Source organism: Tachyglossus aculeatus (genome assembly GCF_015852505.1).
Source record: "Tachyglossus aculeatus isolate mTacAcu1 chromosome 12 unlocalized genomic scaffold, mTacAcu1.pri SUPER_6_unloc_4, whole genome shotgun sequence".
Lineage (NCBI taxonomy): Eukaryota > Metazoa > Chordata > Mammalia > Monotremata > Tachyglossidae > Tachyglossus > Tachyglossus aculeatus.
Genome location: NW_024044831.1, coordinates 3,829,463 through 3,840,272, shown reverse-complemented (window position 1 = coordinate 3,840,272; position 10,810 = coordinate 3,829,463). Strand labels below are relative to the sequence as shown.

The following is a 10,810-nucleotide window of genomic DNA, read 5'->3' as shown; positions in this document are numbered from 1 at the left end:
CAAGGCATAGAGAAGTTAAGTGACTTCCCCGAGACCGCCCAGCAGACAAGTTGGAGAGCCAGAATTAGGACCCAGGTCTGGCAGGGAAAATGTTTGCTGTTCTATTGTACTATCCCAAGCACTTAGTACAGTGCTCTGCACACAGTGAGAACTCAATAGATCCGACTGACTGATTCTGACTTCCAGGCCTATATTATTTCCACTAGGCTCCTGTTTGTGGGAAGGAAACATGTCCATCAACTCTGTCATACTGTACTCTTCCAAGTGCTTAGTTGAGTGCAGTAAGCGCTCAATAAATACTATTGATTAACTGATGGATTGCTGCTTTTCCAGCCCATGAATAAATCCACTCCCTTCCTGATTCCCTCTGAAGCCTGCAGACATGCAAGACTGAGCTTCTTCCCACAGTATAGAAATTTTCTCTACTCGTCGGAATTTATAAAGCAGCCGGAAAACAGAGAAGACATCTCAGCGTCTGTTCCCTGATCAGTAAAGCCCTGATGATTTAGAGTGCAAAAGTTAGTTTTAAAGTGCAATATTTTTATTGCCATCTGTAAGCGCTTACTATGTGCCAGGCATGGTACTAAGTGCTGTGGTAAATACAAGATAGTTCGGTTTGAAAGAGTCCATGTCCCATGTAGGGCTCACCGTTTTATTTCGCATTTTACAAATAAGGTAACGGAGGTACGGAGAAGCGAAGTGACTTGTCCAAGGTTCAACAAAGCTCCTTGGCAATCTGTTGATGTGAGCCCGTTGTTGGGCAAGGATTGTCTCTATTTGTTGCCAAATTGCATTTTCCAAATGCTTAGTACAGTGATTTGCACTGTAATAAATATGACTGAATGAATGAAATTCATGAGAAGCTGTGTGGCTTAGCAGAAAGCATATGGGCTTGGGAGTCAGAGGACGTGGGTTCTAATTCTAACACCTACACTGTCTGTTGTGTGACCTTTGGCAAGCAACGTAACTTCTCTGTGCCTCAGTTACCTCATCTGCAAAATGGGGATTAAGACTGTGAGTCTCACGTGGAGCAACCTGATTATCTTGTATCTACCCCAGGGATTAGAACAGTGGTTGGCACGTAGTAAGCGCTTAACAAATAGCACAATTATTCATTATTATTATTTTTATTTCAAGGCATAGGACGTTGACAGCAAGCCTGCTCCCAAGGAGCTGACAATCTACAGGAAAGGTCCCTGGGGTGACTTCTTCCCTAAATGTTTTTCCATCGCGAACTTCATGTCCCGGTTCTTCAGGCTGTAGATGAGGAGGTTCAGGGAGTGGGGCACCACGGAGTAGGATATGAACAGCATCAGTTCCAGCGCCGAGGGGGAGTCGTAAATCGACTTCGGGTAGGCAGAGGAGCCGGAAGTAATGAAAAGGGTGACGACAGCGAGGTGGGGCAGGCAAGTGGAGAAGGCTTTGATCTGGCCCTCGGTGGCCAGCATCCTGAGCTTGGTCCAGAATATGTGCGAGTATGGGGCCACGATGAGCACGAAGCAGAAGAAGGATAAGCCGATGGTTTTCGCTAAACTCAGGTTTTTGGCGTCTTAGCTAAAGGAGCAGGCGAGCCTCAGCAACTGGAGGCCATCGCAGAAGAACTAGTGGGCAACGTTGGGGCCACAGAAGGACAGGGAGAAGACGCTGGCCATGTAGAGGGTGGCGTTCGGACCACAGCTGAGCCAGAAGGCAGCCAGCAAGGAGGCACAGGCCCTGCGGTGCATGAGGTTGTTATAGAACAGGTGGTGGCAGATGGCCACGAAGTGGTCATGGGACATGATGGTCATCAGGGCCAACTCCATTACCACCAAGAAAATCATTAGAAAGAACTGGGCAGTGCAAGCTGGCAGGGAGATGGAGTTCACGTTCAGGAGGGAGTTGAGGATGGATTTGGGGATGGTGACGGAGACGTAGCTTGTGTCCATGAAGGCCAGGTTTCTGAGGAAAAAGTACATGGGTGTGTGGTGGCGCCAGGCGATTACGGTACGGCTATGATGAGGAGTCCCCCTCCACCCCCCACCCCCAACCAGAGCCGCCAGGTAGACCAGGAGGAACAGCGCGGAGTGGACCAACTGCAGCTCCCGGACCTCTGAGAATTCCAACAGCAGGAATCCTGTCACCACCAGACGGATGGCCATATCTTCTAACATCGGCCCGAAGTCCACACTGAGAACTTGAGCATCACCCTGAAGACAGTACTGTCAGAAAGATGAAATTGTTAGGTTGGATGGAACGCCTCAGATTCCTTCTCCCTCTACCTCCTGCCCTGAGTGGGATTTGGTCACCGCGGAGACGTGGACCACGGCTGAGAGAGGTAGGGAGCTTCCTATGGACAGATGGAGAATTGTCAAGAAAAAGGGTCCACAGCCCGAGCTAAGCTCCTTGAAGACAGGGAACCCATCTACCGACTCTGCTACCTTTCACTCTCTCAAGCGCTTAGTGCAGTGCTTTGAAAACAGTAAAGCGCTCAATAAAAAAGATTGACTGACCCATCATTTCTATATGCCAACTATTAATAATAGTATTTGTTAAGTACTTAGTATGCTTCCATGAAGAGCAGCGTGGCTCGACTGTCTCTCTAGACTGTAAGCTCTTTGTGTGCAAGGAATGGGTCTGTTATACTGTTGTAATAATAATAATGATGGTATCCATTAAGTGCTTACTATGGGCCAAGCATGAATGAATGAAAGCACTGTTCTAAGTGCTGGGGTAGATACAAGGTAATCAGGTTGACCCACGTGGGTCTCACAGTCTCAATCCCCATTTTACAGACGTGGTAAATGAGGCTAAGATACGTTAAGTGACTTGTCCAAAGTCACACAGCTGATAAGTGGCGAAGCTGTCATTATAACTCACAACCTGTGACTCCCAAGACCAGGCTCTTTCCACTAAGCCATGCTGCTCCCACATAGAGTATTGTACTCTCCCTAGTGCTTAGAACAGTACTCTGCACACAGTAAGCACTCAATAAGTATGACTGACTGACTGTTCGAAAACGCACAGGCCTGGGAGTCAGAAGATCTATGTTTTAATCCAGGCTCCACCGTCTGTTTGCTGTGTGACCTTGGGTAAGACACTTAATTTATCTGTGCCTCAGTTCCCTCATCTGTAAAATGAGGATTAAGGCTGTGAGACCCATGTAGGACAGGGACTGTGTCCAACATGATTATCATGTGTCTATCCCAGTGCTTAGTAAAGTGTCTGGCACACAGTAAGTACTTAACAGTTGCAATTATGTGTCACACACTGTTCTAAGCGCTGGGGTAGATACAAGTTAAGCAGGTTGGATGCATTTCCTGTTCCACATGAGGTTCACAGTAGAACTCTTCATCTACATCCCCAGTACCGCCTCTGCTGGCTCCAAAGTCCTCCCCTTGGATATCCAGATACCTCCTCATGACTTTATTTTTAGAGGTATTTGTTAAGCGTTCAGTATGTGTCAGACGCTCTTCTAGACGCTGAGGTATATACAAATCGATTAGTTTGGACACAGTCCTTGTCCCACAAGAGCCCAGATAAGAACCCAGGTCCTCTGACACCCAGGCCTGGGCTCTTTCCACTAGACCATGCTGCTTCCGTTTTAAAATCAAGCTACTCATATTCCACCCTAAGCCCGTCCCCATATCTAACTTTCCCCTCTCCGAAAATGGCACCGGCTCTCACTGTTCCAAAAACATGGGATCCTCCTCTATTCCTCCTTCAGGGTGGAAATTGAAAGACAATTTCCTGATAAATCTTGTCTATTCTTCCTCTTCAACAATTCCCCGAATCTCTCATCACCCAAAGAGTTACCACCCAAATTCAAGCTCTCAGTATATAGCCACTACACTATGGTATCAGCCTTCCACCACATTGCCTCTAGACTGTGAGTTTGTTGTGGGCAGGGAATATACATTTTGTTGTTCTTGTGTACTCTCCCAAGCGCTTAGTACAGTGTTTGGCACACAGTAAATGCTCAGTAAATACGATTGAATGAATTGCCTCTGTCCTCATCCTTCTCCATTGTTTAACAGATCAATTTTTGAAATGTCCAACCCAATAAAGTTGGTCAGGTCCTGGGAGTCAGAGAACCTAGGTTCCAATCCTCGCTCTGCTACTTGTTTGGTGTGTGACCTTGAACAACTCACTTATGTTCTCCTTGGTTAAGTTTTTTCATCTGTAAAATGGCGATCAATACCTGCCCTCCCTCCCTTTTGGGCTGTGAGATCCATCTGGCATGGAGTCTGTCTGACCTGACAGACTATATCTACTGTAGTGATTGGTACACAGTAACCACTTAATAAAATATCACAATTATTGTTACGTATCATGTCTCTTCTCACCCTTTGTTCCATGTAAGCTAATTCCTTAATTGTACTTCCCTTTTAATCCTCTCTCTTACATCCCCAGCCTCCCAGTGTCCTTAATTTGACAGTCCCGACCCTCAAAAATCCACCAGACTTCAGTCTCCCTAAAGTCTCATCTCTTCTACCCCCTTATCAAGCCACCCGTTATCAACTCCCACATTCCTTCATATCAACTCCAAACCGCTTGTACAGAAGAGGGAACTGTGGCACAGAAAAGTGAAGTGACTTGACTTGCCCAAGGTCCCACAGCCGACACGTTGTGGAGGAGGGATTAGAATCCAAGTCTCCCAACTTCCAGGCCTAGACTGTTTCCACTGGGGTAGGTTGCTTGAATAACCACCCAATACGATACATGTCATAACCAACTCATCAACCTCTCACCCTCTAGAGAGTAAGCTTGTTGTCAGCAGGGAATGTGTCTACCAACTCTGTTCCATTGTACTCTCCCAAACGCTTAGTACAGTACTCTGCACACACTCGGCGATCAATAAATACCATCGACGATGGTTAACCTTCTTACCTGCTGTAGTTTGGAGTCTTCTGGTAGCCGCTGCTTTCTTCTTTTCCTCGCTGATCGGTTGGTCTTAGGTCCATCAATCCTGGCTCTCTGAGGTGGAGGACCAGAAAATAACTCGGATTTGAACCACGGCAGACTCTCCCACAGGGGCAGTACTGTTCTCTGACTGGACCGATCTTGTCCACCGAACAGCCACGGGGGTGGGGGGCCCTTGGGAAGGTCCCACAAACAGGGCCAATCCTGAGCCTGCCTCAGGGAGCTTCATTAAGGCTCTGCAGATCTCCGTCCCTGGGACAACTGGGCTACCTGCCTGTTTCAGGCCAGGGTCTTCCCCAGGCAGGAAGGGAGCAGCGTCACCTATTGGTTAAAGCCCACACCCGTGATTCAGAAAGACCTGGATTCTAATCCCAGCTTCGTGAATGGTCCACTGTGTTACCTTAGCCTAGCCGCTTTACGCCTCTGGGCCTCTACTGACCTCATCTGTAAAATGGGGATTAAGACCATGAGCCCCATGTGGGATGTGAACTATGTCCAACCAGCTTGTTTCTACCTCAGAGCTGAATACAGTACCTGATGTCTACAGACAAGAGGTTAACAAATACCATGCAGTAAGGCCTGTGACATTTCTGAAACCTGCAGGCTGCTCTTCTGATGTTGCCATGTCTTGTCAAAGGCATTTTTTAATAATAATAACGATAGTCATTATTATTATTGTATTTGTTAAGTGCTTACTACGCAGCAAACACTGTTCTAAGCGCTGGGGTAGATACAAGGTAATCTGGTTGTCCCATGTAGGTCTTACAAGGTAATCTGGGTGTCCCACGTCTTCATCACCATTTTACAGATGAGGTAACTGAGGCCCAGAGAAGTTAAGTGACTTGCCCAAGGTCACATAGCAGACATGTGGTGGAGCTGGGATTAGAACCCACGTCCTCTGACTCCCAGGCCCATGCACCTAGCATGGCCTAGTAGATAGAACCCATGCCTGGAAGTCAGAATAACCTTGGTTCTAATCCTGGCTCCACCACCTGTGTGCTCTGTGACTCGGTCAACTCACTTTCCCTCTCTGTGCCTCTGTTACCTCACGTGTAAAATGGGGATTAAGACTGTGAGCCCCATGTAGGGCTTTTCTTACCCAATTGGCATATATCCAATCCAGGGCTTACTACAGTGCCTGGCACATAATAAACGCTTATCAAATACCACAACTGTTATTATTGTCATTATCATTAAGGGTGGGGAGTAGGGATTTTTACACAGGCCCAGAACGAGACAATTAAGCACCGTAAAACAGGGAAGCAGCATAGCCCAGATTATAGAGCACTGGCCTGGGAGTCAGAGGACCTGGATTCTAATTCCGCTTCCATCACTAGTCTACCATTCGACCTTGGGCAAGTCATTTCACTTCTTGCCTTAACTACCTGAAGATTAAGACTGGAAGTCCTATGCTGGACCGGGACTGTGTCCAACTTGACTAGCTTGTACATATTTCAGTGCTTAGAACGGTCCTTGGAAAATAGTAAACACTTACCACGTACCATCATGAACAAAAAATCAGGGAAGGTCCCGTGGATTTAACAGAGTTTCAGGAAGGAGTTTTGACGATGGGAAGCCCTGTGGTCTGTTGGATATCAAGGGAGAAGGAATTCCAAACAGGGGAAAGGTGATGAGGTAGGGGTCTGAGTTGGGGAGTTGGGAATGAGGCAGAGAGAGAAGGTGAGCTTGGGATGAGAAGGTGAGCTTGGGAGGAATGGAGAATGCAAATAGGAATTCAGTAGAGGAAAATAATGCAGATTGATCATATTTATTGAGCCCTTACTATGCGCGGACCTTGATATTAAGTGCTTGGGAGAGTACGATATAACAATATAACAGAGTTAGTAGACACATTCCCTGTCCACGATGAGCTTACAGTCTAGAGGGGAATGTCTAGGATGGATAACTTCAGATTTCAGATGGTCCCAAGCCCTGGCGTGGGATGAAGCTCCAAACATCAGAGCTTAATCAGAACGCTATTATTAATCACAGAAAGGGAATGATGATTAGGCTCTTGATGTTGTCATACTAAGGCGTCCCAGAGTGGAAACACACGGGAATGGGCAATTAATTAGCTTGTGGGGGCTGAGACCAAAGGGAGCCCACGATCCCGGCCTTTCGAGATTTCCTGACGGTCAGCTGTCTCAGCGGAGCCCCGGGACGGTCCTCCCATGGGGAATCCCCCAGGAAATAACCTGACATTCATCTGAAGGAACGGTACAGCCATCCAGAGAGCAGAGACGGGTTGGGAGGATCCTGACAGCTCTCATCCCTCGCCCAGACCTTCCTATCACCACCACCTGCATCCAAGATCCATGAGATGGAGTGAGCCCCTTTCTCAGCAGAGTTTGATATTTCCCAAACCACGACTAGCCAGGTATCCCCGCAGACGATCAGGAGGAAGGTGAGGGAAATGCAGTAGGGAATTGGGATGACCAGGGTCAGGGTCACAATTTAGAGAAATTAAAAGCAGTGTTGCTTAGTAGAAAGAACATGTGCCCGGAAGTCAAGAGGACCGAGGTTCTACTCCCAGTTCTGCCACTTATCTTGTATGTGATATTGGGCAAGTCACTTCACTTCTTTGTGCCTCAGTTACCTCATCAGTAAAATGGGAATTACTACTGTGAGCCCCATGTGAGACAGGGACTGTGTCCACTGTGCTTAGTACAGTGCCCAGCACATAGTAAGCGCTTAACGAATACCATAAAAAATGCAAAGAGTAAGAGCGTGTTAATATACTCAATTTTGCCATAGTCCTTGTTTTTGCTGGAACGTGTCTTGGCTAGGAAGCCATCTGAGAATTTGTAACCTTCCATTCTACACTACGAGCCCTTTTGGATGCAGTGTGCTGTGTTGCAGGAAGAAATGAATTGTGCGTGTAGTGTCTGACAAAGTGAATTGTACAGCAGCAGCCTTCGTTAAACACATCGTTTTGTGATTATACAACCTCTTAGTTCTAGATTTTCAAAGCCCAAATTAATCAGTGGAACGTATTGAGCACTTACCATGTGCAGAACACTGGAAACAATTTCTGCTGATGTTTCAGAATAAAATTGGCATCATCAATGTGGAAAGTTATCCGTTTTGTCCTGAATTCAGACAGGAGACAGGACGAGTTGACGAGGTGAGGTTCCCCTTTTAGACTGCAAGTTGGTTGTTGGTTGGGAATGTGTCTACCACTCTGTTGTAGTGGACTCTCCAAAGTGCTTAATACAGTGCTCTGCACACACTAAGCACTCAACAAACACCATTGACTGATTAATGGATTGATTGAGGTTCATAATAATAATAATAATGGCATTTGTTAAGCGCTTACTACGCGCAAAGCAGTGTTGTAAGCGCTGGGGAGAATGCAAGGTGATCAGGTTGCCCCCCGTGGGGCTCACAGTCTTAATCCCCATTTTACAGATAAGGTAACTGAGCCACAGAGAAGTTAAGTAACTTGCCCAAAATCACACAGCTGACAATTGGCAGAGCCGGGATTTGAACATATGACCTCCGACTCCCAAGCCCGAGCTCTTTCCATTGAGTCACTCTGCTTCTCTAATGCTTCAACTTCTGCTTCTGATTTTCTAAAGAGAGGCTTGTTCATCCCATGACTAGGGCATTATCTTGCCATGTGAGTTTCTCCCTGAATATTTTTAATTCCTGTCTAAAATCAGGTACTATCATGATGCCTAAGGACATCTTACAGGATATGCCCAACATCTCCACGGTGAGGGAATTCCTCCTGCTGGGATTCTCCGAGATCCAAGAGCTGCAGCTGGTCCACGCCGCGCTGTTCTTTCTGGTCTACCTGGCGTATCTGACGGAGAATCTCCCCATCATCGCCGTCACCGCTTTCGACCGGCACCTCCACACTCCCATGTACTTCTTCCTCAGAAACCTGTAGATTCTCGACCTCTGCTACATCTCTGTCACCATCCCCCAATCCATCCACAATTCCCTGACCGACAGTGGATCCATTTCCTTCCTTGGCTGTTTCACACAAGTCTTCTTTGTGGTTTTCTTTGCAGCTGCAGAATATTATGTCCTCACGGTGATGTCAATCAATCAATCAATCAATCAATCTCATTTATTGAGCGCTTGCTGTGTGCAGAGCACTGTACTAAGCGCTTGGGAAGTACAAGTTGGCAACATATAGAGACAGTCCCTACCCAACAGTGGGCTCACAGTCTAAAAGGGGGAGACAGAGAAAAGAACCAAACATACTAACAAAATAAAATAGAATAGATATGTACAAGTAAAATAAATAGAGTAATAAATATGTACAAACCTATATACATATATACAGGTGCTGTGGGGAAGGGAAGGAGGTAAGATGGGGGAATGGAGAGGGGGACGAGGGGGAGAGGAAGGAAGGGGCTCAGTCTGGGAAGGTCTCCTGGAGGAGGTGAGCTCTCAGTATGGCTTTGAAGGGAGGAAGAGAGCTAGCTTGGCGGAGAGGCAGAGGGAGGGCATTCCAGGCCCGGGGGATGACGTGGGCCGGGGGGCGACGGCGGGGCAGGCGAAAACGAGGTACGGTGAGGAGATTAGCGGCAGAGGAGCAGAGGGTGTGGGGTGGGCTGTAGAAGGAGAGAAGGGAGGTGAGGTAGGAGGGGGCGAGGTGATGGAGAGCCTTGAAGCCCAGGGTGAGGAGCTTCTGTCTGATGCGCAGATTGATTGGTATCCACTGGAGATTTTTGAGGAGGGGAGTAACATGCCCAGAGCGTTTCTGGACAAAGACAATGCGGGCAGCAGCATGAAGTATAGGTTGAAGTGGGGAGAGACACGAGGATGGGAGATCAGAGAGAAGGCTGATGCAGTAGTCCAGACGGGATAGGATGAGAGCTTGAATGAGCAGGGTAGCGGTATGGATGGAGAGGAAAGGGCAGATATTGGCAGTGTGTGGAGCTGAGACCGGCAGGTTTTGGTGACGCCTTGGATGTGAGGGGTGAATGAGAGAGCGGAGTCGAGGATGACACCAAGGTTGCGGGCTTGTGAGACGGGAAGGATGGTAGTGCCGTCAACAGAGATGGGAAAGTCAGGGAGAGGGCAGGATGTGGGAGGGAAGACAAGGAGTTCAGTCTTGGACATGTTGAGTTTTTGGTGACAGGCAGACATCCAGATGGAGATGTGCTGAAGGAAGGAGGAGATGCGAGCCTGGAGAGAGGGGGACAGAGCAGGGGCAGAGATGTAGATCTGGGTGTCATCAGCGTAGAGATGATGGTTGAAGCCGTGGGAGCGAATGAGGTCACCAAGGGAGTGCGTGTAGATCGAGAACAGAAGGGGACCAAGCACTGAACCTTGGGGAACCCCCACAGTAAGAGGATGGGAGGGGGAGGAGGAGCCTGCAAAAGAGACTGAGAAAGAACGACCGGAGAGATAAGAGGAGAACCAGGAGAGAACGGAGTCTGTGAAGCGAAGGTCAGATAGTGTGTTGAGGAGAAGGGGGTGGTCCACTGTGTCGAAGGCAGCTGAGAGGTCGAGGAGGATTAGGACAGAGTATGAGTCATTGGATTTGGCAAGCAGGAGGTCATTGGTGACCTTTGAGAGGGCAGTTTCCGTGGAATGTAGGGGATGGAAGCCAGACTGGAGGGGGTCGAGGAGAGAGTTGTTGTTGAGGAATTCTAGGCAGCGCGTGTAGACAACTCGTTCAAGGAGTTTGGAAAGGAATGGTAGGAGAGATATGGGGCGATAACTAGAAGGTGAGGTGGGGTCGAGAGAGGGTTTTTTTAGGATGGGAGAGACATGGGCTACGCTTCCATCTGCCTCCCAGTGAGCTACGTGGTCGTCATGAACAGAATGGCCTGTGGGAAGATGGCGGCCGCCTCGTGACTCATTGGGGGCCTGTTTGGAGTCTTGTTTTCGGCTTCGACCTTCTCCCTGCCCTTCTGCGGATCCAGCAGTTTTTTTGTGACGTCCCCTCCCT

The 10,810-nt window shown here is 48.1% G+C and overlaps 1 protein-coding gene across 1 annotated transcript; it reads right to left on the bottom strand.

Annotated features, from left to right (window-relative positions):
• Positions 1-1,181: 1,181 nt before the first annotated feature.
• On the bottom strand, positions 1,182-7,715 carry LOC119921666 (olfactory receptor 14K1-like). The gene is made up of 6 exons (XM_038741751.1): positions 7,649-7,715; positions 5,170-5,220; positions 4,867-5,039; positions 2,104-2,198; positions 1,625-1,938; positions 1,182-1,528 (listed from the first exon to the last, which is right to left on the bottom strand). Exons 1-6 carry the CDS (start codon positions 7,713-7,715, stop codon positions 1,182-1,184), a joined length of 1,047 nt encoding a protein of 348 aa, XP_038597679.1.
• Positions 7,716-10,810: the final 3,095 nt, after the last annotated feature.

What these genes read in the sequence shown, in the direction of transcription:
- LOC119921666 (XM_038741751.1), bottom strand. Translation starts at nt 7,715, where the DNA reads ATGGAAGGTTACAAATTCTCAGATGGCTTCCTAGCCAAGACACGTTCC. An exon ending in CAGCAAAAACAAGGACTATG is followed by an intron (nt 5,221 to 7,648) that starts GCAAAATTGAGT and finishes TTTAACCAATAG; the next exon opens with GTGACGCTGCTCCCTTCCTG. An exon ending in CCCTGGCCTGAAACAGGCAG is followed by an intron (nt 5,040 to 5,169) that starts GTAGCCCAGTTG and finishes TCGGTGGACAAG; the next exon opens with ATCGGTCCAGTCAGAGAACA.